The following is a 26,118-nucleotide window of genomic DNA, read 5'->3' on the forward strand; positions in this document are numbered from 1 at the left end:
GCTGATCATCAGGAGTTCTTTCTAGAGCACTTTACAGGCATCAGCATCAGTCGGATCCTGGGAGAAGAGGCTGGTGTAGAAGGCCCTGGTCCTTCCATGCATCTCCTCTGGATCTGTGAGGGGGCTGCTGTCTTCTGCCAAAAGTCAGGTGACATTCTTCTTAGCCTCCCTCTTTTTCTCCAGGGCATAGAAGAAGCAAGAGCCGTGATCCATCTCTCAAAGCAGACAGATGCGGGATTGAATGAACGCACCCTGGGCCAGATGGTTCTTGAGGACCCGGAGCTTCTCCCGCTTCTCCCAGCATGCTCTGCAGAGGGATGGATCCCCGGGGCTGGTGGCCAGACACCTCTCCAGCTCCAAGACCTCCCACTCCAACTGCTCTCTCACCACATCCCTTTGCCAGCTGGCACCCTGGGTGTAGTTGTGTCAGAAGAGCCTGGTGCACAGCTTCCCCATATCCCACTACTGCTGAGTCGAGGGAAAGGTGCACCTCTGCTCTTGCCAGGCCAGAAGATCTCCTGGAAGGAGGCCACAAGGCCCACGTCCTCCAGCAAGCTGTTATTAAAATGCCAATAGGCCGGCCCCGGCCTCTCTGAGGTGAGAGAGGCCGTCACAGTCACCAAATGGCGATCTGAGAATGGGGCCAGCTGGATGCCAGAGGAGTGGGCCCATGAAAGATGATAGTGAGATAAGTAGATGTGGTCCAACTGGGAGTGGTGAGACTGATGTGCCTCCACCAGGACATAGGTGAACATTGACACATTGTTCGGGTGGTGGTCGTGCCAGACGTCCACCAAGGAATGATGGTCAACAATCGACCGGAGGATGTCCGTGGTGGCTGGGCACTCCTCGGTCCCCGAGCGGTCCCACGCTTCAAGAATGGTGTTAAAATCCCCGCCCAGAACCAGGCACTCGTGAGGCTCCAAAGAGCCGAAGAAGGCAGACACCTGCTGGAAAAAGCGCACCCGCTCCGGACAGTCAATATAAACAAACTGTGTCGTGGCCCATCAGTAAATTACCCTGACGGGCTGCATGTGACTGTTCTAAAGCCTGGGTGTGCCCCTTTTAACTCTTCTGCCCTTACATTCCTAGAGAATGAGTCAGCATTGCCATGCTGACCCCCAACTCCCTTTTTGCAGCAGCATCTGACCTTCTTCCCCTCCGGCACCATGAAGCACTGTTACCCTTCCTCCAGCAAGCCTGAACAATGTCCCCCTGCATACGGTGCAGTGTGGTCATCCACACTAGAGTATGACTGTGCCACATAAAACCTTTTTAGCAAAGTTTTTATAAACTATATTGGCTGTAATATAGATGGGACCATATGTGTCTGGGAAATTTGACAGCAAATGTGTTTTTTTTTTAAAAGTGAGATTGCAGCTAGCATCTCATTCCTCAAATAGATGATGAAGGTATCCAGGTAAATTAGTACTGCTCTTGATAATATGTAGATGCTCAATCTACAAATGCACAGCAGTATCTTGCATACACTTCTGTTTCTGTACTTTAACACTCAAAATCACACTTTTCCAGGTGCAATCTTAAAAGCTTTAATAATAGAAGATCAGACTGTGGTTGCTTAATGAGACTTTTTTTTTCAATTGAGAGAGAAAAGTTTGCAATACCAAACATATCCTGAGCTTCACCTTTATTTTCTCAAGCCTTGAGGTTTCAGTTAGCCAATTTCTGTTTAATTTAATCTGAGATATATGTATGTAGGAAAGTCTTGTTTTGTGACTCCAAGCAGTTCTTTCAGGTAGGCACATACATGTGATTAATTGATGTCTATTGTGACAGGGTCGGGCCAGATGGCTATAGGAGAGTAATTTTTCAAGCAAAAGATGTTTTTATTTGCATAACACACTTACAAAGTAAAAACAGCAGCATATGCAATGTGTAACACAGCAACCAATCACAATTGTTTACTCATTAGCTTCAGGGGAGGGAAGTGTTCAAGCTTGCCTGGGCCCAGAGCGGGGGGCTTCCTCGACTCTTGTGGTCTTGCACCCTTCCGAGTTACCTCGTGGTCCAGAGCGAGGGGGCTTCATCGACTCTCAAGGTCTGCCATCCCCTCGAGTTACCTGGCACCACTCCCGAGTGTCACCAACAGTTCCCTCCTCTGAAAGCACCCAACAAGAGGGGCAGGCTGTGGCGTGGACAATCTGGGGGGGGAGGGTGTCACGTGCACCCATGTGTAAAAGGACCCCTCTAGGGTGGTGGTGTCCGCAGCAGCAATGGCTGGGGCTGGGGTCCCTTACTCTCTCCCCCAATCAAAGGGTCAGACAAAGGGACCCGGATGGGGGCACCGAGCAGAGAACCTCGGACAGCGCCCACCGCTCCTCAAAAGCATCAAGGGAGTTGGTGGACGCCGCCCAGAGGAACTCCGCCCGGATACTGGAACGGGCCGAGGATCGGAAAATGGCCCCACAGTCACAGGAAACTCCATCGGCCAACCTCCTCTCTCTGGTTTTATAGATGACTGTTTTAGCCAGGGCCAGGAGGAGATTAACTAGGAGATCCCATGACTTTGTGAGGCCACGGATGGAGAGTGCATAAATAAAAAGGTGAGGGGAAAAATGCAAACAAAAATGTAATAGGAGATTTGTGAGGAGCTGGAACAGGGGCTGCAGCCTGGCGGATATACATATGCCAGTGTTTCCCTTACACCACAAAAGGGACAAGCATCTGGGATGGGGGTGAACTGCACCAAGTATGTGCCCGTGCTCACAGCTCCGTGAAGGAGCCGCCAACTGATGTCCCTGACGGGCCTTGGAACCAAGGTGGAACATAGGCTGGCCCACCGGCGCTGCTCACCCTCCAAAGGTGGCAGAAGGTCTCGCTACTTTGTGTCGGGGTGGGACACTAGGGTGAGGGTGTGAAAGGTGTGGAGCGCGAGCGTGTATAGATGTTTCCTTGGCGCGGTTTGGAAGCGTACCGGCTGCAGTTCATGCAGCTGGCTCGCAGTGAAGGGGTGGGGGGGTCGATTGGATCTGTGGGTCAGGGGTCCAATTAAAAAGTCCGGCGGGCCTGGGGTAGAGGGTGGGTGGGGCGTGCCCTCTAGCAGGACCCAGTCGAGGTAAGCTCGAGCAGCGGGCGGCAAAGCGGCCTTCACCTCCTGAAGTACGCGCCGGGGGGTATGAGGCCTGGAGAGCCCCATGCGCCGGGCGAGCGTCAGGGGATCCAGCCAGTCTCCCCGGTCATAGTCCAGGAGGTCTCCGACTCTCGTGACTTCTACCAGGATCAAGCTCTGGCACACCGAGCGGGACTCCGCCACCTGCACCACTCCCATCGGTGGCCGCCACGGACCTGGTAGTTAAAAACACTTTCCAAGTCCGGAGGAGGTCCTGGTAGAAGATCAACAGCCCGGAGAGGTCTCATGGAAGACCTCCTGGACGGAGATAAAAGAGCTGCCGGTCATATAGGAGCCCTCGGATGTGGCGCAGGATGGCGTGCACCAGTGTGCTCCACGCCGAACTGCCTGCACCATAGAGGAGCCTCTGTAGGGCCTGGAGGTGGAAGACAAGGACCTGAGTGTGTAGACACTTCAGGCCCTGTCCTCCTTCCTTCAGGGGTAGATGAAGGACCCCTACAGGGGCCCAGTGTGTTCCTGACCAAAAGAACTCCAGAATCGATGTCCGCAGGTTGGTCAGGAAACCCAGGGCTGGGACCAGGGTGTTGAGCCGGTACCAGAGCGTGGACAGGACTAGTTGATTAAGGAGCAGTGCTCTCCCTCGGAGGGACAGATATCAGAGTAGTCCCGTCAATTTCTGGAGCCGCTCTATCACTCCGCCCTCTACATTTTCCCAGTTCTCTGGCGGAGAGGGATGTGTGGCAGAAAGGTAAACGCCGAGGTAGAGCAGCGGACCCGCGCTCCACCGGATGGTCTGAAGTGCTGGTGGGAGGGAGCTCACCTGCCGCCAGTCCCCCACCGCCAAGCCAGAGCTCTTGACCCAGTTGACTCGGGCGAAGGAGGCTGCCGAATAGATGGCCTGGCAAGCCTCCACCCGCGCCAAATCGCCCGGGTCCTGGACCACGAGGAATACATCATCGGTGTATGCCAACAGGACCAGCCGCAGCTCCGGCTCCTGCAGCACCAACCCTGTCAACCTCCTGCGGAGGAGACAGAGGAAAGGCTCGATCACCAGAGCATACAGCTGGCCCGAGAGGGAGCACCCCTGCCGCACTCCTCGCCCGAAGCTGACCGGCTTGGTCAGGGTCCAGTTGAGCCTAACCAAACACTCCGCGGAGGCGTACAGCACCCGGAGAAAACTCACAAACTGAGGTCCGAATCCAAACCCCTGCAGAGTGCTCAGGAGGTACCCGTGGTCTACTCTATCGAACGCCTTCTCCTGATTGAGAGACAGGAGGGCGAACGACAGACCGTCTCTCCGCCCGAGTTCCAAAAGGTCTTGGACTAGAAATAGGTTGTCAAAAATGCAGTGACCTGGGACAGTATAGGTCTGGTCTGGGTGGATCACGTCCGCCATCACGGACCCTAGCCGCAGCGAAATTGCTTTTGCTACGATTTTGTAATCCGTGCTAAGGAGTGAGAGGGGACGCCAGTTTTGTAAGTCGCGGAGGTCCCCCTTCTTCGGCAGCAAGGCGAGCACCGCTCGCCTGCACGACAGAGGGAGGACCCCGCCCTGCAAAGACTCAGCCCAGACAGTGACTAGGTCTGGGCCGAGGATGTCCCAGAACGCGCGGTAAAACTCCACGGTCAGCCCGTCCATGCCTGGAGATTTATTGGTGGGCATGCGGCGGAGGGCTTCCGAGAACTCGGCCAGGGTGAGAGGCAGCTCCAGCCGGTCTCGGTCGCCTACGCTGACCATGGGGAGTTCCTCCCAGAGCACCTCGCAAGCGTCAGGATCGGTCGGATCCGGGGAGAAAAGGCTTGTGTAGAAGTCATGGGCCCTCCCACACATCTCCTCCGGATCCGTGAGGGGGGTGCCGTCTTCCGCTGGAAGGCAGGTGACGTGTTTCTTGGCCCCCCTCATTTTCTCCAGGGCATAGAAGAAGCGGGAGCCGTGGTCCATCTCCCGAAGGAGGTGGATGCGGGACCGGACGAAGGCACCTCGGGCCCGGTGGTCCTCGAGGGCCCGAAGCTCCTCCCGCTTCTCCTGGCACACTCCGCAGAGGGACGGGTCCTCGGGGTTGGTGGCCAGGCGCCTCTCCATCTCTAAGACCTCCCGTTCCAACTGCTCTATCGCCGCATTTCTCCGTCGGCTGGTGCCCCGTGTGTAGTCATGGCAGAAGAGCTTGGTGCGTACCTTCCCTAGATCCCACCATCGCTGCACCGAGGGAAAGGCACGCCACTGCTCTTGCCAGGCCAGCCAAAACTCCCGGAAGGACGTCACGTAGCTCTCGTCCTCCAACAGGCTGTTGTTAAAATGCCAGTAGGCCGGCCCCGGTCTCTCTGCACGGAGGGAGACCGTTATGGTGACTAAATGATAGTCGGAGAATGGGGCCGGCCGAATGGTGGAGGAGTGGGCCTGTGAAAGATGGAAACGGGATAAGTAAATACAGTCCAACAGAGAGTGGTGTGACCGATGGGCCTCCACCCGGACAAAAGTGAACGTGGAAGTGTCATCTGGGTGATGGTCACGCCAGACGTCCACTAGGGAGTAATGCTCAACTATTCCTTGGAGAATATTCGCGGCGGCTGGGCTCGGTTCAGCCCCGAGTGGTTCTGTTCCTCGAGGGTGGTGTTAAAGTCCCCTCCCAGGACCAGGCACTCGTGCGAATCTAGGGTGCCGAGAAAGTCGGACACCCACTGATAGAATTGTGGCCGCTTTGGGCTCATTTGCTGGGCATAGATGTTAACAAGATTGACCACGAGCCCCTCCATACGGACTCAGAGGTGCAGCAGGTGGCCCGGCATGGCCTCAGTGACCCCTAGCACCTCGGGCCATAGGGTGGGGGAGAACAGGGTCGCCACTCCAGCTTGCCAAGTCGTGAAGTGGCTAAAGTATACCCCGTCCCCCCACTCCAGCCACCACCTGTCCTCGACGGTCGGGTCCATATGGGTCTCCTGCAGGAAAGCTACAGAGTACCCCCCCTTCCCGAAGGTAAGAGATCACCTGGGACCTGCGGAGAGCCATCCTACAGCCCCTGGTGTTCAAGGTTGCAATAATGAGAGGCGTCATGCGGAGGGCTAGGGGGGTGGGGGTTTCTTATTGGTGGGGATGTTCCTGGCCCCCGGCGGGTTGCGCAGCAACCCGTGACCCATCCCGTGGATGAGTAGATCTTTTCGGAAGCTGCGGGCCTGCTCGTAGGCCGCAGCACCGCGCTTTCCTTGCCCCCTGCCCTCCTGTATAAGGGCCCTTGTGGCCTGAAGAATTTGATCAAAGTCCCCCCATAGCTGAAGAGCCAGCTGTACCCTACCGCGGGCACCACGGGTGTGTTCTAGGAACTTCCGTAGTGCATGCCGCAGCTCATGGGGGTGTGGGGTTACAATTTCCGGGGTATTCCCTGGTGGGGCTCTTAATGCAGCCTCGTGGTCCGCTAAGGCGGGTAGGCAGGGTGCGGACCACCGACGGGGCGTCTGACAGGCTGGGGTTATTAAATCCATCTCACGCCTTGGGGTGGAAGGGGATGGCGGGGCGCGACTAGAAAGTGCAAAGACTGCTCCCTGGGGGGAATCTACGAAAGGCGGGAAAGAAATAACCCCAGGGGCGGCAATAGCATTGCAGGAGGAGGTGAATTGGGCAGGGACAGGGGTGGGGGCAGGGGCAGAGGTAAGGCTCTGGGATTCAAGAGGCGAGCAGCTAAGAGAAGGTGCCTCCTGAGCAGAGTCGAGGGTTAAGGGGTACGGGAGGGGGCTCCCAGTGACGCTAGGCGCTGGCTCCGTGGTGGTCTTGGCGGCCATGGCATCAGGCGGTGGACCACCTTCTGCAGGGTGCTCGCCCGGGAAGGCAATCAGGGGGAGGGAGCATGGGGAAGGGGGGGCTGGGGTGAGGTTGCCCAGCTCGAGGCCAGCCGGGAGTAGGTCATCCTCTCCCTGTGTGACCGGGGTCAAATCTAGGGCCTCAATCTCCGCATACACGGAGGAGAGGCCAACTCCTGCTACCACGAGGGCCTCTCCTCTAGGGCCCGCCTCAACGGTCGCTTCGGGGTTCGCGGGGGGTTTGGGTGGTATCCGGGCAGAAGGAGCTTCCTCAGGGGTCTCGGAGGGGAGGGTCTCCCGTGGAGGGGGGATTCTGCCCTCCAATGCCAGTCTGTCTTCCCCTCCCGACACCAGGGGATAGATCTCACTCGTGGCCATAGCGGAAGGCTCAATGTCAGTGCCTCCCTTCCTGGTCTTCCGGGGGGCTTCTGCATCAGATGGGTGCAGCGGAGCTCGAGCCTTCCGCTTGCCTCGCTTCCCCTGGACTCGGGTCCAGCTCTCCATAGCGTCGTCTGGGGGCTGGTTAGCAGGGGTCGTGTCGGGGGGCGGAGGCGGTGGTTCAGGGGTTCGGGGGGGTAACGGTGAGGCAGCATGAGGGGCGGGGGGTTCTCCTTGGGGCGGGCCCTCTCCTATACGCGGTAATATCTTTGCCACACCCTCCTCCATAGGCTCTGCCGGATTGGTAATAGCAAGGGTGGGACTCCCTTACTTGCCTGGGCATTGTAGGGAAGGTGTTTCTTGGGCCCGGACGGGAGCAGCGGCGGGTCAAGTAGGAGGAGGGTTGGTTTCAGGTGCCGGGCGGCCAGGGGCATCGGCAACGACGGGGCCGATGTCCTGCCGGGTCTCGGGGGTCTCGGATGCCCCTCCCCCCTGGGCCAAAGGGCAGTCTCTTCGGACATGCCCCGCTAAGCGGCAGAGGTAGCACCGGGCCTCTCCGGTGGAGTAAAAGACCCGATAGCGGGCTCCTTGGTAAGGGACTAGGAAGGACCCCTCGAGCACCTCTCCGTCACGCGCCGCCGCCGACGGTAGAAGCTGCACTTGCCGGCGAAACGAAAGGACGTGACGGAGGGTGGGGTCCTTGCAGCCCAACGGGAGAGGGCTGATGACAGAGACAAGTTTCCCCAGGATGGAGAGAGCGGGTAACAGGGCAGCATTGGGTAAAAAGGGAGGAAGGGAGGTGAGGACGAGGCGACCGCCCGGGTCTTCTAGTGGCTCTAGGGGGACAAACACCCCCCCCCCACCGCCAGGCCCTTCTCCACCGCCTCCTGGGTGGCAGCCTCCGAAGCTAAGAAAAAAATGACCTTCCCATACATTTTGGAGGCTGCCACAATAGCCGTGGGTCCTACCACCTTCGCCAACGCCTGCACGTATGTCTCCACGTGGGGCGAGGTGGGCACCAGGAGGCAACGGACACCGTGCCTCCTGGTCAAGGTGGGGAAGGGGCCCTGGCCGCTGGTGATGGTAGCAGAGGCAGTGGGTGAGCGAGATGACGAGGTGGCAGGCAGGGCGGGGCCTGCCACCGCCCGGGCATACATCCTGGGGGCCGGAGGAGGGACATTCGCAGAGCTGGTGGAGGGAACAGCAGGGAGGGACGCCTCGATGACGAGGCCATAGCGGTGGGGGCAGCCCCTGCCATGGAGGGCCTAGTGGTTTTAGCGGGGCCCTTTCCTTTCTTCCTGCCCTGGCCTTTCCGGCCAACTGGGGGGGTTCCTAGAATCTGGGGGGACAGTGGACGTAGCAGCGGCAGTAATCGCCCCGGTGCCTCCTGCTGCCGGTGCCCCAGCGGGGGCGGTGGCAGGTGTTTTGACAGTGGTGGTTGGGGGGGGCGGGGCTCGGGGTTGGGCAGGGGGGTACGTGGGGGAGGGACAACTGATATTGTTAGAGGGGCCTCGCCCCTCTCATTCCCCTCCATTGTGAGCAGGGAGAGACGGGGAGACACCAGAAGGAGGAGTGGGGAGGGGGAAGCAGATTAACCGCTCCTCCCTGCTGGGTTGGCCTGGAAGGGGGGAAAAACAGAAATCGGGGTCCGGTGATAGGGGCAAGCTGTGGGGTAAACAGTCCGGGGGGGGTGTGTGGACCCAAGCACGTTTGTCCAAAGAGTCTCGTTTGGTCGGCTGTTATGTCCGGTCCGAAAGGCAAAGTTCAAAGCAAACAGCTGGATCCGAAGGCAGATGGCAGGTTGCCGGCAGGGACGGACGGCGGGGGGGCCGTGACAGTTGTAATAATGTTGGGGGGGGGCACCGATGGATCAGGGGGCAGCTCCGTGCCACACCCCCTGTGCCGCCACAAATGAAGTTAAACCACAGTTAAACTCCCCCCCACGAGAGTATAATTCAAAAGATTACTCAGTCTTACGGCCCCCTCCACGATGATTTGTAGCTTCCCTGGGTGATTCCCTCTGTCTTCTAAAATCTTCTTTTCCAGCTGTGTTGGCTGTGTACCAAGGCTTCCGGCAGGCCGAGAATGTTGCAGAAATAAGGAGAAATTCCAAGCTGACAGCAAAACGGCTGGGTCTGGGGGCTTCCACTCCCCCCTCCGGGTAGCGGGTCGGCAATCTTCCCCCCCTCCTCCGGCTGTTTCAGCTAAGGCAAATAGCTGCGCCCGAGAGCAGGCGTGGGGGGGGGGGGTGCTGGCGGCAAGCTGGCAGCCAACCAGCACTCAAACGGCAGCAAAAAAAAAAACGGCAAAAAACCAAACCAAAACAAAAAAGCGTCTGGCCCGGTCGGGGGTGGAGGGGGGACTAAGGCAGGGTCGAAAAGTAAGAAAAATCCAGGCCAGGAGGCTTTAGGAAAGAATAGAAAGCAGATAGCTGAGGAGCAAGCGAGGGAGGTCCCGTTTCCCAACAGGGAAGGGTTTGTTTTTTTTTTAAACAGAAAAAAAAATTTTATTGTGACAATTACAAGAATTACCAAAGAACCAAATCAAAGTATGCAACAAAACAACGCAAACAGAAGGTATAACACAGCAGCTTTCAGGAGGGAGAAGTGTTCAGGCTAGCCTGGGCCTAGAGCGGGGGGGCTTCCTCGACACTCGTGGTCTTCCACCCCCTCGAGTTACCCAGTGCCGCGCCCGGTATCACCGATTATCCCCCCCCGAGAGTGCCCGGCAAGATGGGCACGGCTGCGGGGTGGGTGATTTGGGGGTGGGGGGGGACACCCACGTATTATAGGACCCCTCCTAGATGACAGTGACGATGGTGTCCACAGCGGCAATGGCTGGGGCTGGTGTCTCTCGCTCTTCCCCTCCATCAAAAGGTCAGACGGAGGGAACCGGACGGGGTCACCGAGCAGAGAGCCCCGGACAGCGCCCACCGCTCTTCGAAGGTGTCAAGGGAGTCAGTGGACGCCGCCCAGAGAAACTCCGCTCGGATACGTGAATGTACTGAGGATCGGAAAAAGGCCCCACAATCGCAGGACGTTTCATGGGCCAACCTCTTCTCTCTGGTTTTGTAAATGGCTGTTTTAGCCAAGGCTAGGAGTAGGTTAACCAGGAGATCCCGCGATTTTGTGGGGCCACGGATGGGGAGTGTATAGATAAAGAGGTGGGGAGAAAAATGAAGCCAGAAGCGCAATAGAAGATTTGTGAGGAGCCGAAAAAGGGGCTGCAATCTGGCACACTCTAAATAGACATGCGCCAGGGTTTCCCTCACAGTACAAAAAGGACAAGTATCCGGGATGGAAGTAAACCGTGTCAAAAACACGCCCGTGCTCACAGCTCCGTGAAGGAGCCGCCAACTGATGTCCCCGACGGGCCTCGGGACCAGGGTGGAGTACAGGCTGGCCCACCGAGGTTGCTCACCCTCCAAAGGTAGCAGGAGGTCCCGCCACTTTGTGTCGGGACGGGACACCAGGGTGTGGGCGTGAAGGGTGTGAAGCGTAAGTGTATACAAATATTTCCGTAATGCAAGTTGAAAACTGACCGGCTGCAGTTCATGCAGCCGGCTCGCTGTGAAAGGGTGAGGGGTTTGTCGGGATCGGCAGGGTAGGGGCCCAATGGAAAGGTCCGGTGGGCCCGGGGTAGAGGATGGGCGGGGTGCGCCCTCGCACAAGGCGCGGTTAACGTAAGCCCGAGCAGCGGGGGTCAAGGCAGCCCTCACCTCCTGAAGTACGCGCCGGGGAGTACGGGGGCTGGAGAGCCCCATGCGCCGAGCGAGCGTCAGGGGATCCAGCCAGTCTCTCCGGTCATAGTCCAGGAGGTCTCCGACCCTCGTGACTTCCGCCAGGACCAGCCTTTGGCGCACCGAGCGGGACTCCGCCACCTGCACACAGAGTTGGGGGTTGTGTAGCAGGGGCTCCGTGAGGAGATCTGCTCCCACGGTGGCCGCCACGGACCTGGTCGTGAGAAACAGTTTCCAGGTCCGGAGGAGGTCCTGGTAGAAGACCGGCAGCTCGGAGAGGTCTCGCGGAAAACCTCTCGGACAAAGATAAAAGAGCTGCCGGTCGTATCGGAGCCCGTGGAAGCGGCGCAGGAAGGCGTGCGCCAATATGCTCCACGTCGAACTACCTGCACTGTAAAGGAGCCTCTGCAGGGCCTGGAGGCGGAAAACGCGGACCTGAGTGTACAGACATTTCAGGCCCTGCCCTCCTTCCTTCAGGGGTAAATGAAGAACTCCGACAGGGGCCCAGTGCATTCCCGACCAAAAGAACTCCAGAATCAATCTCCGGAGGTGGGACAGGAAACCCGGGGCCGGGGCCAGGGTGTTGAGCCGGTACCAGAGCGTGGACAGGACTAGTTGGTTAAGCACCAGTGCTCTCCCTCGGAGGGAGAGACATCGGAGTAGCCTCGTCCATTTCCGGATCCGCTCTATCACCCCGCCCTCTAAATTTTGCCAGTTCTCCGGCGGGGAAGGGTGCGTGGCGGAAAGGTAAACGCCGAGATAGAGCAGAGGACCCTCGCTCCACCGGATGGTCTGAAGCGCGGGTGGGAGGGAGCTTGCCTGCCGCCAGTCCCCTACCGCCAAGCCAGAGCTCTTGACCCAGTTGACTCGGGCGGAGGAGGCTGCCGAATAGATGGCCTGGCACGCCTCCACTCGCGCCAGGTCGCCCGGGTCCTGGACCACGAGAAGCACGTCATCGGCGTACGCCGACAGGACCAGCCGCAGCTCCGGGTCCCGCAGCACCAACCCCGTCAACCTCCTGCGGAGGAGACAGAGGAAAGGCTCGATCGCAAGAGCGTACAGCTGGCCTGAGAGGGGGCACCCCTGTCGCACTCCTCGCCCGAAGCTGACCGGTTCGGTCAGAGTCCAGTTGAGCCTAACCAAACACTCCGCGGAGGCGTACAGCACCCGGAGAAAACTCACAAACTGAGGTCCGAATCCAAACGCCCGCAGGGTGCTCAGGAGGTACCCATGATCTACTCTATCAAACGCCTTCTCCTGATCGAGAGACAGGAGGGCGAACGACAGACCGTCTCTCCGCCCGAGTTCCAAAAGGTCTCGGACTAGAAAGAGGTTGTCAAAAATGCTGCGACCCGGGACAGTATAGGTCTGGTCTGGGTGGATCACGTCCGCCATCACGGACCCTAGCCGCAGCGAAATTGCTTTCGCTACGATTTTGTAATCCGTGCTAAGGAGTGAGAGGGGACGCCAGTTTCGTAAGTCGCGGAGGTCCCCCTTCTTTGGCAGCAAGGTGAGCACTGCTCGCCTGCACGACAGAGGGAGGACCCCGCCCTGCAAAGACTCAGCCCAGACGGTGACTAGGTCTGGGCCGAGGATGTCCCAGAACGCGCGGTAAAACTCCACGGTCAGCCCGTCCATGCTGGGCATGCGGCGGAGGGCTTCCGAGAACTCGGCCAGGGTGAGAGGCAGCTCCAGCCGGTCTCGGTCGCCTACGCTGACCGTGGGGAGTTCCTCCCAGAGCACCTCGCAAGCGTCAGGATCGGTCGGATCCGGGGAGAAAAGGCTTGTGTAGAAGTCGCGGGCCCTCCCACACATCTCCTCCGGATCCGTGAGGGGGGTGCCGTCTTCCGCTAGAAGGCAGGTGACGTGTTTCTTGGCCCCCCTCGTTTTCTCCAGGGCATAGAAGAAGCGGGAGCCGCGGTCCATCTCCCGAAGGAGGCGGATGCGGGACCGGACGAAGGCACCTCGGGCCCGGTGGTCCTCGAGGGCCCGAAGCTCCTCCCGCTTCTCCCGGCACGCTCCGCAGAGGGACGGATCCTTGGGGTCAGCGGCCAGGCGCCTCTCCAGCTCCAAGACCTCCCGTTCCAACTGCTCTATCGCCGCATTTCTCCGCCGGCTGGTGCCCCGAGTGTAGTCGCGACAGAAGAGCTTGGCGCGTACCTTCCCTAAATCCCACCAGCGCCGCACCGAGGGAAAGGCACGCCACTGCTCTCGCCAGGCCAGCCAAAACTCCCGGAAGGACGTCACAAAGTTCTCGTCCTCTAACAGGCTATTATTAAAGTGCCAATAGGCCGGCCCCGGTCTCTCTGCACGGAGGGAGACCGTTATAGTAACTAAATGATGATCGGAAAAAGGGGCCGGCCGAATGGTGGAGGAGTGAGCCTGTGAAAGGTGGAAACGGGATAAATAAATACGGTCCAACCGAGAGTGGTGTGACCGATGGGCCTCCACCCGGACAAAAGTGAACGTGGAGGTGTCATCTGGGTGATGGTCACGCCAGACATCCACTAGGGAGTGATACTCAACTATTCCCCGGAGGATGTTCGCAGCAGTTGGGCTCGGCTCGGCCCCTGAGCGGTCCTGTTCCTCGAGGGTGGTGTTGAAGTCCCCTCCCAGGACCAGGCACTCGTGCGAATCTAGGGTGCCGAGAAAGTCGGACACCCGCTGGTAAAATTGTGGCCGCTTTGGGCTCATTTGCGGGGCATAGATATTAACAAGGTTGACCACGAGCCCCTCCATACGGACTCGAAGGTGCAACAGGTGGCCCGGCACGACCTCAGTGACTCCTAGCACCTCGGGCTGTAGGGTGGGGGAGAACAGGGTCGCCACTCCAGCTTGCCAAGTCGCGAAGTGGCTAAAGTAGACCCCGTCCCCCCACTCCAGCCGCCACCTGTCCTCAAAGGTCGGGTCCGTATGGGTCTCCTGCAGGAAAACTACAGAGTACCCCCCTTCCCGAAGGTAAGAGAGCACCTGGGACCTGCGGAGAGCCATCCTACAGCCCCTGGTATTCAAGGTTGCAATAATAAAGGGCATCATGCGGAGGGCTGGGGGGGTGGGGGTTTCTCAGTGGCGGGAGTGTTTGTGGCCCTCGGCGGGTTGCGCAGCAACCCGTGACCCATCTCATAGATGAGTAGATCGCTTTGGAAGTTGCGGGCCCGCTCGTAGGCCGTAGCACCGCGCCTGCCGTGCCCTCTGCCCTCCTTTATAAGGGCCCTTGTGGCCTGAAAAACTTGTTCAAAGTCCCCCCAGAGCTGAAGAGCTAGCTGTACTTTATTGCGGGCACCACGGGTGTGTTCTAAGAACTTCCGTAGTGCATGCCGCTGCTCATGGGGGGATGGGGTTACGGTTCCCGGGGTACTCCCCGGTGGGATTCTTAATACAGCCTCGAGGTCCGCTAAGGCGGGTAGGCAGGGTGCGGACCACCGACGGGGCGTCTGACAGGCTGGGGTTGTTAAATCCATTTCATGCCTTGGGGTGGAAGGGGATGGCGGGGGAAAAATTGCAGCTCCTAATGGGTCGCAACTAAAAAGTGCAGAAACTGCTCCCTGGGGGGAATCTGCAACCCCAGGGGCGGCAGGAGCATTGCAGGAGGGGGTAAACTGGGTGGGGGCAGGGGAGGGGGCAGGGGCAGAGGTAAGGCTCTGAGATTCAGGAGGCAAGCAGCTAAAGGAAGGTGCTTCCTGAGCAGAGTCGAGGGTTAAGGGGTAAGGGAGGGGGCTCCCAGTAATGCTAGGCATTGACTCCGTGGTGGTCTTGGCGGCCGTGGCATCAGGTGGTAGACCACCTTCTGCATGGTGCTCACCCGGGAAGGCAAGCAGGGGGAGGGAGCCTGGGGAAAAAGGGGCTGGGGTGAAATTGCCCATCCCGAGGCCAGCTGGGAGTAGATCATCCTCTCCCTGGGTGACTGGGGTCAAATCTAGGGCCTCAATCTCCGCGTACACGGAGGAGAGGCCAACGCCTGCTACCCCGGGGGCCTCTCCTCTAGGGCCCGCTTCAGCAGTCACCTCGGGATTCGCGGGGGGTTCGGATGGTATCCGGGCAGAAGGGGCGTCCTCAGGGGCCTCGGAGGGGAGGGTCTCCCGTGGAGGGGGGGGTCCTGCCCTCCAAAGCCAGTCTGTCTTCCCCTCCCGACACCAGCGGAGGGATCTCACTCGCGGTCGCAGCGGAGGGCTCGATGTCAGTGCCTCCCTTCCTGGTCTTCCAGGGGGCTTCCGCGTCGGATGGATGCAGCGGAGCTCGAGCCTTCCGCTTGCTCCGTTTCCCCTGGACTAGGTTCCAGCCCTCCATAGCGTCGTCAGGGGGCTGGTTAGCAGGGGTCGTGTCGGGGGGCGGAGGCGATAATTCAGGGGTTCGGGGGGGCAACGGTGAGGCAGCATAAGGAGGGGGGGGTTCTCCTTGGGGTGGGCCCTCTCCTATGCCTGATAATATCTTTGTCGCACCCTCCTCCATAGGTTCTGCTGAAATGGAAGTGGCAAGGGTGGGACTCCCTTGCTCGCCCGGGCGTAGTAGGGAAGAAGTCTCCGGGGCCCGGGCGGGAGTAGCGATGGATTGAGTTGGAGGAGGGTTGGTTCCAGGTGCTGGGCAGCCAGGGGTGTCGGCAACAACGGGGCCGATATCCTGCCGGGTCTCGGGGGGCTCGGGTGCCCCTCCCCTCCGGGCCAAAGGGCAGTCTCTGCGGACATGCCCGGCCGAGCGGCAGAGGTAGCACCAGGCCTCTCCGGTGGAGTAAAAGACCCGATAGCGGGCTCCCTGGTAGGGGACTAGGAAGGACCCCTCGAGCGCCTCCCCGTCACGCACCCCCGCCGGCGGTAGAAGCTGCACTTGCCGGCGGAAAGAAAGGACGTGATGGAGGGTGGGGTCCTTGCAGCCCAACGGGAGAGGGCTGATGACAGAGGTAAGTTTCCCCAGGGCGGAGAGAGCGGGTAACAGGGCAGCATTGGGTAAAAAGAGAGGAACGGAGGTGAGGACGAGGCGAACGCCCAGGTCTTCTAGCGGCTCTAGGGAGACGAACACCCCCCCCACCACCAGGCCCCTCTCCACCGCCTCTTGGGCGGCAGCCTCCGTAGCTAAGAAAAAAACGACCTTCCCATACATCTTGGAGGCCGCCACAATAGCCGTGGGTCCTACCACCTTCGCCAACGCCTGCACGTATGTCTCCACGTGGGGTGAGGTGGGCACCAGGAGGCAACGGACACCGTGCCTCCTGGTCAAGGCGGAAAAAGGGCCCCGGCTGCTGGTGATGGTAGCGGAGGCGGTGGGTGGGCGAGATGATGAGGCGGCAGGCAAGGGGGAACCTGCCACCGCCCGGGCATATGTCCTGGGGCCCGGGGGAGGGGCACTCGCAGAGCTGGTGGAGGGAACCGCGGGGAGGGGCGTCGCGGTCGATGACGAGGCTACGGCTGTGGGGGCAGCCCCTGCCATGGAGGGCCCAGATGTTTTAGCGGGGCCCTTTCCTTTCGGCCCGCCCTGGTTTTTGCGGCCAGCTGGCAGGGGGTGCTTAGAACCTGAGGGGGCAGGGGGCATAGCAGCAGCAGTAAGCACTCCGGTACTTCCTGCTGCCGGTGCCCCAGCGGGGGCGGTGGCAAGTATTTTGACAATTGTGGTGGGGGGGGGAGGTTGGGGGTTGGGCAGGGGGGGGGGTGGGGGAGAAACAACTAAATTTGCCAAAGGGGCCTCGCCCCTCCCATTCCCTGCCATCGTGAGCAGGGAGAGACGGGGAGACAACCGGAAGGAGAAGGGGGGGAGAGGGGGAGGTGAGTTAACCACTCCTCCCTACTAGGCTACAGGCGGGGGAAAAGAGGAAAAATACCAAATGGGGTGGACAAGGAGGGGGGGGGAATTCAGTAATAGGGGCAGGCTGTAAAATAAGCAGTCCGAAAGGGGGGGGGGTATAAACCCACGCACGTTTGTCCAAAGAGTCTTGTTTGGTCAGCTGTTATGTCCGGTCCGAAAGGCAAAGTCCAAAGCAAACTGCTGGATCCGAAGGCAGATGGCAGATTGCCAGCAGGGACGAAGCAGCGGGGGCCGTGACAGTTGTAGTAGTGGTGGTGGGGGGGTGAGGGGGCACCGATGGATCAGGGGGCAGCTTGTTGCCACACCCCCTGTGCCGCCACAAACGCGATTAAAACACAGTCAAACTCCCCCCCACGAGAGTAGAATTCGAAAAATTAGTCAATCGTACGGCCCCCTTCACGGTGATTTATAGCTTCGTAAATTATTTCTCCTGTCTTCTGAAATCCTTCTTCTCCGGCCATGTTGGCTGTGTTCCAAGGCTTCCGGCATGCGAAGAATGTTGTAGAGATAGTCCGAGCTGCCAGCAAAGCGGCTGGGTCTGGGGGCTTCCACTCTCCCCTCCGGATAGCAAAATCAGCAATCTTCCCCCCCTCCTCCGGGGGTCTCAGCTAAAACAAATAGCTGCGCCCGAAAGCAGGCGAGGGGGGGGAGTGGTGCCGGCTGCAAGATGGCAGCCTGTCAGCACTCAAACAGGAGCAAGAAGCGGCAGAAATCAAACCAAAACAAAGAAAAAAAACTCAAAAAAGCATCCGGCCCGTTCGGGGGGAACTATGCAAGGTCCAAAAGTAAGAAAGATCCAGGCCAGGGGGCTTTAGGAAAGAATAGAAAGCAGATAGCTGAGGAGCTAGCTAGGGACGGTCCGTCCTCCAACAGGGAAGGGTCCAGAACAATCAGGAACCTTCTAGAGACAATTAAGACAGACAGGCTGATTGGCTGCAGGTGTTCTAATTAAGAAGCTGATGGAATCAATTAAGGCAGGCTAATCAGGGCTCCTGGGTTTAAAAAGGAGCTCACTTCAGTTTGTGGTGCGTGTGAGGAGTTGGGAGCAAGAGGCACTAGGAGCTGAGAGTGAGAATGCGAACTGTTGGAGGACTGAGGTGTACAAGCATTATCAGACACCAGGAGGAAGGTCCTATGGTGAGGATAAAGAAGGTGCTGGGAGGAAGCCATGGGAAGTAGCCCAGGGAGTTGTAGCTGTTGCACAGCTGTTCCAGGAGGCACTCTAGACAGCTGCATTCCACAGGGTCCTGGGCTGGAGCCTGGAGTAGAGGGCGGGCCCGGGTTCCCCCCAAATTCTCCCAACTCCTGGTCAGACGCAGGAGGAGTCGACCTGGACTGTGGGTTCAGAAAAATGGCCAAGCTGAGGGCTGCCGTGAAGCTCCAAGGTGAGCAAATCCGCCAATAAGTGCAAGACCCACCAAGGTAGAGCAGGAACTTTGTCACAGTATGTATTAACAAAGAGTGTGACATGATATTTTAGAATATGTTCCAGCAACTAATAACTGGATCACCCAAGCCTGACCATACTGAACGTCCTGAAAGAGTCTACTTAATGTTATGCTCTGCCATCCCAGACTTCTGTTCTTCAAGTTAACCTCGATGTTACTTCTGCAACATTCTTCCTTACCTTGGAGTCACATGCAGGAGATCAAGGAATAGCTTTCCTCACAGTTTTCTCTCCAGCTCAGCCATATCTTCACTTGACCTTAACTTTCACCAGTTGTTCGTTATTGATTATTCACTCAGAGGTTTTCAAAGCTGACTTCTTTGTGGAAATTAATTAAAGGCTTGTAATATATAGGGGTTTCCTAGAGACTAATAGCTTATCCACTCCATATTTATAAATAGTGTTATATAAATACACCTCACTTTGTTCGCAATCAAGGGACCTGCTATTTGCAAAGGCCACAGGAATCAGTGTAAAGAATGAACTGGTTCATTATGGTTGGCTTGCTTTTCTGACCTATCATGTCCCACATCTAATGTAAATGAGGGGAAAAAATGAATTTAAGATGCTTGTATTGTACATGCACCTCTGTGATTGTTATGCTTCGGTCAGCATGACAGTGAACCAAGCTATTCCTGAAGAATTTCAGAACAGTGTGATGGTCATCATTCACAGACAATGTGGAGTGCAACTGTATGTGAAGGAGTATAGTTATTTCTAAACCAGTAGTAGCCTTATTTCCTTTGTATTATATTTGATAGGAGTAGATCATTCAAAAATTTCTGGTAGGAGGTGGGTCAAAGGACCAATTTGATATTGGATGCTAATTTGGAGCCCTCTTTAATTTTTATTCTTGGATATGTTCCTGATACCTGGCGATAACTTGATAGCGGGGCTGCATGGTTCCAACATGCAACTTTGGTCACTAAAAAGCTAATCTTGCAAAAATGGAAAAATCTGTCCCCACCAAATATTGATGCATGGCTCAACGATATGGCTGACCTCACAGGTAACTAATGACAGGCATTCTGCAGAAGGGGAATGCCCAAAAAATTAAAAGCAATTTGTGCTGACTTTTTAGAGGTCTATGATTAATGTACACCCTGAAAATAGACATGTTGCTTCCCCTCCCCTCCCTTTATCTTACCATCTTTATTTACTTTGTGTGTGATGATGAACCTGCTATTTTGGTATATTTGCTGTATTTGGAAAAAATAATAAAAATATAAATACAAAGGAGTAGATCATGCAAACCTTGCACTTTATTGTTTTTACAAGAATGGTATAAAGTATTCATGTGTGTATACCTCTATATTATTCGAATTCAAGTCTTTTGTGAGGGGAAAAAAAACCTGTTTGCGTTAAGAAATGATTGGCTTGGATGGTGGCCAGAAGTTTAAACTTCTGTTCATGTTCCTTCCATGGGCGGGGAAGGGGGCGGAGAGTACATCTAAAACCAGGCATTTTTCAAATGAACTTTCAAACTGAGTGGGATTGTAACATGTAGCAGGACCACACCGTGTTGAGAAATGCTTTGTTTCCTTTGCAGAATGTAAATGGTGTGTGATAGCTACAGAACAAATATTCAAGTTAGGGGCTGGATTGGTACGAAAACTTATTTAAATGTAACCCCCTCCCCCCCCCCCATTATCTTACCATGTATCTGATGTCGAATATAAGACACCTTTCTCTCACTGACACCCCTGGGAGCTAGCCAAAGGATAACCCAGCTCACCAACAGGGAACGGGAGAGAAACAAGGGAAGGAGACAGCTTACTCAACTCTACTTAGCTACACCAACAAAACAGGTGTTTCTCTGGGTGATCAGGAGACAGCCCCGTTCTCACCATTATTCTTCATTCCGACCCCCACCCCTCGAGCCCTTGTGCTATCTGGCCACTTGCCTTACAAACTCCAGCCTGAGCGAGGGGCAGCTAAAGGTGGGGCTGTTCGGCCATCTGACTGCATCGCCACCCACTCCAACCCGCCACCCCCAAGCTGCAGCAGGCGGAGATTCTCCCGCGGCCCTCGGGCATCGTCAACGAAACGCAGCCAACCCAGCTGCGCCAAGATGGAACTTTAAAAAAAAAATCCTCAGAGAATAGCCGCTTCCCAGAGCCACTAAGCCCCGCTGAGCGATTTAATGGGATCCCAACCGGCGCCCTATCTCTGGCGAGGAACAAATAAGGTGTTAATTGCAGCCTCGCTGAGAAAATTGCTATTGTTCCAGTCAGAGGCAGGCGGCAGTTTGAAAGCGAGGAGATGTGTTTTCCTTGCAGCGCTATATCACTTAATCTGCATCGCGGTGGCACATTGACAGCTCCGGGAGGCGGGAAGGGGGGGGGGGGGGGAGGTTATGCTTTAAAAGAAAGAACAAGAGGAAGGAGATCAAGTGCTGGATTTACTCCTCCCTCGCAGCCTGTGAGTTTCTCTCACACTCGCTCGCAGCCAGCTCCCGCGGTGGGAAGTGAGGCTGGAAAAACCTCTCAGCCGCAGAAAATAACGTTTTTCGGACGTGCTTGGTTTTGAGTAGCCGTGACGTGCAAAACGCACCGCGGGCCCGGTCGCTGGAGCCGAGAGGAGAGCCTCACACGCACTGAGGAAGGAGAGGGGAGAGCAGAGCGCCCGGCGGCGCCCGGGCTGGAGCGGGAGAGCGGGGCGCGCAGCGCGCGCGCGCGGACACACACACGGCGGAGAAGGCGAGCGGGGCGCGCACAGTCCACTCCCCCCCGCGCTGGAGAGGGACTGCGGGGCGCGCACACCCCACCGGAGGGGCTCCGAGGCGGGAGCCGAGCGCACAGGCGCACACGGGAGCGCGCACACGCACACACACACACACACTGTCTCACACGCTGACTGACTTGCTCTCTTTCTAACACACACACACACGGAGCTTTACTATCGCTCTCCCGCTGTACTCCCTCCTCGCTCAGCATTCAAACAGCTTGCCGACATCACCAGCCAAGGATTTTTCCCCCCGGCCGCTGTCCGTCCATCAGTACCTGAGGGGGGAGGAGGAGCAGGGAGAAAAGAGGAATAAGTATATTCATAATAATAACAACAGCCAAAACCCACCACCACATCTGCGTTAGGGCGGCAGTAGCCTGTAGGTCTCCTCGCAGCTCATCGCTTGCCTGGTATCTCCGCTGATCGGTTTGTTGGGTTAGACTTTGGTTCAAGTTAAAAAAACAAAACAAAACAAAACAAAAACCTTCGCTGTTCAGCCAGGTCCATTTTTCCCCCCCTGCAGTCTCTCTGGTTTGGGGCTTTTTCTTTCCCTTCACACGGTGGATTTGGTGGATCCGGAGCCAAAGCTTTGCGCGGTGCTGGGGTTTCCTCTCTGCCTGTGTTTTTTTGTTGTTGTTTTTTTCCCCCTCTCTTCTTCTTCTCTCCTTTAAATCTTGGTTTTGAACCTGAGCCTGGGAAAATGGGAAACGGTGCTTCCGACAGAAGGGGAATCGCTCCATCGCTGTTGTTGGGACGCGTGCCTGTGGTGCTAGTGTTTTAGAGAAATAGCCTGACAGCTTTCGGAGTGGAAGGTAAGGGTGTCCAGGGGCATTTTCCATTTCCCATTTCCCGGGATTATGACTGTAGAGCTGTTAGCTCGGGATTCCGGGGAGGAGGAGGCGGCGGCGGCGGCGGCGAAGGAGGCGGAGGACAGGCTGTTGCTGAACGATAAAGAGAGCCTACACATGCAGAATTGTCTCTGCATTTAGTTGTACCCTGCAGTTTAAAAGTTAGAGAAGTCTGGCTTGCGACAGGTCTGCTTCCCTGAGAGTAATTTCCAGCGAGACCAAGAAAACCTGAGGTTTGTGCATGGCTGGGGTAATTTTATGGGAAGAGGGGATCTTAGCTTAATAGGAAGTTAAAATAAGGGAAGTCAGTGGGTCTTCTGTTGGGGAAAAAATAAGTGGAGTGATGGCGCCGTCTATGTTCGACCAAACTACAGTGTCACCTAGAAAATCAGTTGGGGATTATCCAAACTAGACGCCTGTTTGCTTTTCAGCAGAAGAGATTTCTTCCAAAACGGGCAACCTTAAACCTTGGGGGCCGTTCTTTAACCCCCCCCCCCCCTCCGAAAAGAAAGATCTGTTTAATCTGAGTGCCTGATCCTTCTTCCCCTGAGCAGCTTCACTTTTGTGTTTAGCACTATTGTAAACGAAATGAAATCCTGCCTATTCATGCAGAGAGCGATAATTTAAAGTAGTATTTTGTTTCAATAGGTTTGCATGAACAAACGTAACTAAAATGATGGCTATTAGACTTGGTTTCCTTATGGAAAACAGCCTAGCACTGCGGACGTCTTTATTTTTCTATTGCAAATATTGCACAGGAGGAAAAGTCAGGGGCTTTTATTTTTAAAATAATTAGGAAAAAACCCTCTTTGGTCTCCAGATGATAAAATGAATCGTTTTTCATGGGTAGAATTCTTCATTTAGACACTTATTGTCACATTGGCTTTCAACGCCTACACCATCCTGAATAATACTGCGCAGGGCTGCATTGCCTGCAAAGTGCTACAGCAAATTTTGTAGAGAGGAAATTATTTCCAGAACTGCCTATACATTTCTATTTTAAAAAACGATAAACGCTCTCTCGACCTTATTCCCAGAAGGATGAATTTGTTACTCAGTGAGATGCACTTTCGGAAAAGGGAAAATCCAATAGTTTGGATAGATCCGGCGGCAGCTCTGATTTTGTTTTAAAGCTCAGCTATAAAGAGGGTTAGAGTTGGTGCTGCTTTGCCCATCTCAAGATTTAGAGTTTGAATTATAATCTGGGAAATACAAAAATCTCTTACAGGGAATTTAATCCGCCGATTTGTTCTGTGTTATGCAATGGGGGACGAAAGATGCCTTGCCATTTGGTGGGGGAGATGAAAGCTAGGCAAAGACACACGTCAAAACTCAGTAACTGTGTATGTGTCTGTATGTCTGTCTCTGTTTACAGAGCAACAGTGGAAGAGGCTGCAATCTAAAGAGTTTTTTAAATTAACTTGGCATCACTTTTGTCTGCTCACACTTGTAAACAGAAAGCGAAAAGACACTCATTGATAAGAGATAAGCAACTTCTCAAAGGTTAAAGCTGAAAACATTCAAGTTTTATTTTTTGGATAACAGAGGTAAATATAACCAAAGGTTCACTTTATTATCCTAGGCCACTATTAGAGAACAGAAGATGTGAAGGCTGATTCCGCGGAGGGGGGCCAATAAAAGAGCTTTAGTTGGAGATACTAGCAGAGAAAATGTAATCTATCTTTCATCATTCAAGCGCACATCTGCAAAATACAGTAGATAACCATACTGTACAACACATTCTTAATAAAGGGCAACTTAGAGACCCAGTTCGGTCAGTTACACAGATCCTTCTATAGCATTGCTCTCTATACAGCTCCCTTGGTTATAAATACTAATATACTTATCCACATTATCTACTCCAAGAGGTTATATTACATTGAAATGATTGCCTTTAAAATGATTGGTCTCAATGGCGATGTCAGGCAACCACATTTTCCATTTATCTAACCATCTATATTTCTTTCCCGGATAACAGTTTCAAGATTTTATTAACACATATTAATCTCAGTGTTTCCTCTCCGGATTTTCTTTTTACAGAGACCTTTGTATACCAGGTGGCCACTGCAGAGGCATGTAGACATATGGGAGATAATGTTCCATCTGTAGCAAATAATAATTTGTGCATTTTTAAATTATGGCTGTAATTCATCACAATTACTTCTCAGACTTAACAGAAAAAATAATATGTAACAACAGCTGTTACCAGCTTTTCTGATCTGGTCTAGTGAAATTCTGTGCAGATATATATAAACGGTGCCCAGGTTGTTGATTTACTTTTTAATAAATAAATAAATACTCCTTCTTCTGGCCCACCAGATGAAAGTCTCTGGCTTTTATCTAAATTTAATAGTTCCAGATCACGCCAAATACATGCTAGATAACAAAGGGCATTCCACTTAATAATCTAATAAATGTTGTTGTTTTTTTTATTTGAATTTAGGGAATTTGACTGTTGTGATGGCCACGTGATGGCGCTGTTCACACAGCATCAAACAATTTCCTTGTGTTAAAAAATAAATTACTTGCCCTTCTTTTTGAGAAAGGTTCTAACTGGAATCTTGAAAACAGCTGGCTGGAATATTGGAAGGAGTTTGATTTTCAATGTGTGAAGAATTCTACTTGCATTTTTATTTCATTTCATTTCCTACAGGCCAAATGACATAGGATGAAGGCTGTTCGTAATTTGCTGATTTATATATTTTCCACCTATCTACTGGTTATGTTTGGATTTAATGCTGCCCAAGACTTCTGGTGTTCCACGCTGGTGAAGGGGGTCATTTATGGATCGTATTCTCTAAATGAAATGTTTCCTAAAAACTTTACAAACTGCACTTGGACGCTGGAAAATCCAGATCCGACCAAATATAGTATTTACCTGAAATTTTCCAAAAAGGACTTCAGCTGCTCCAACTTTTCCCTTTTGGCTTATCAGTTTGATCATTTTTCCCATGAAAAAATAAAGGATCTTTTAAAAAATAACCATTCTATAATGCAGCTCTGCGATTCCAAGAATGCTTTTGTATTTCTGCAATATGATAAAAATTTTATTCAGATACGCCGGGTTTTTCCCATCGATTTCCCAGGATTACACAAAAAGGAAGAAGACCAAAAATCTTTCTTTGAGTTTTTGGTGTTGAATAAGGTGAGCCCAAGCCAGTTTGGTTGCCATGTATTATGCACTTGGCTAGAGAACTGCCTGAAATCCGAGAACGGGAGAACCGAGTCCTGTGGGATCATGTATACAAAATGTACCTGCCCTCAGCATTTGGGAGAATGGGGAATAGACGACCAGTCCCTGGTGTTGCTCAGCAATGTGGTGCTGCCCCTCAACGAGCAGACGGAGGGGTGTCTGACCCAGGAGCTGCAAACTACCCAGGTCTGCAACCTTAGCAAAGAAGCTAAACGGCCGCCAAAAGAAGGTAGGTGTTTCTAATGGGGTCTCAAAGGTCTATTTTAATCTCAAATCACTATCTAGGGTTCTGCTCTTGCCTCTCGTTTATACTTAAACTTAACTGACTTGCACTACACACTAGTTGTGGAGTCTGCTAACCTTCAGCCCGCTCCCATGAAAGGGCTAGGGAGAACTGTAGACACATCCTCAAACCACTTACATGGGGGAGGATATTTTAAATTTAATCTCATCGCCAGCATACAGTTCTGAATCCTACTAAGAGATAACTTGTACTTCAATGGGGATTTAAGCTGTCGCTGTTCTCAGCTCTCACTTACAATAATGCGGACACATTGTGAGCCAGTTCTCCCTTTTTTATTGCAACCGCCCAGCAATAAAATATTATCCCTTTTGATGCTACTCCTTGACTTTGCAAGGAAGAGATTTCCAAAGCTATGCGGGCAACCCGATTTAATTGCTGAGCAACCCGATTTAAGTGCCAGGACCCTAAACACCAACAGTCTGACCTCAGAACTGCGCAAGTACCAAGCGAACAGCAAATCCTGCCCCAATTTGTGGCTCGGGGAAACATATTGCACCCTGCAATGTCACCCATGTGCTCCCTTGGTCAGTAGAGAGACACACGTGGGTGGCCCCAGCTCCAGGGGAGATGATGGCTTTGCACGTGTGCTAATAACACGGGGCTGATATCTTAATCACCTGAGTCTGGAAAAGCGGGAGTGTGTAGAAGATCTGGAAGCTGTGGATCCGGTCATCAGAGCAGCCTCCTAATTATAAAAAATAGGGTCTAAGTTCTCTTTTCGTCTTTTTTAATACCTGCTGTTCTGGTCCCATCAATGCTTCCTGTTCAGAGCAAGGGCAAGTTGATTTATTAAGGAAGATCCTAGG

At 54.6% G+C, this 26,118-nt stretch overlaps 1 protein-coding gene across 8 annotated transcripts in view; it reads left to right on the forward strand.

Moving 5' to 3' along the window:
* Positions 1-20,604: 20,604 nt before the first annotated feature.
* ADGRB3 (adhesion G protein-coupled receptor B3) overlaps positions 20,605-26,118 on the forward strand; it is a 616,055-nt gene continuing 610,541 nt past the window's right edge. For 2 of the 8 annotated variants that reach the window (XM_043542448.1, XM_043542449.1), the window contains exons 1-3: positions 20,605-21,779; positions 23,191-23,362; positions 24,469-25,237. In XM_043542448.1, coding sequence (XP_043398383.1) covers positions 24,484-25,237 — 754 coding nt within the window. In that variant the 5' untranslated portion in view covers positions 20,605-21,779; positions 23,191-23,362; positions 24,469-24,483. Of the gene's footprint in view, positions 22,049-23,190; positions 23,363-24,468; positions 25,238-26,118 lie in introns of all 8 variants that reach the window. The other 6 variants (XM_043542450.1, XM_043542451.1, XM_007060671.4 and 3 more) reach the window with 4 other exon arrangements.

Source organism: Chelonia mydas, chromosome 3, assembly GCF_015237465.2.
Source record: "Chelonia mydas isolate rCheMyd1 chromosome 3, rCheMyd1.pri.v2, whole genome shotgun sequence".
NCBI classification, from domain to species: Eukaryota; Metazoa; Chordata; order Testudines; family Cheloniidae; genus Chelonia; species Chelonia mydas.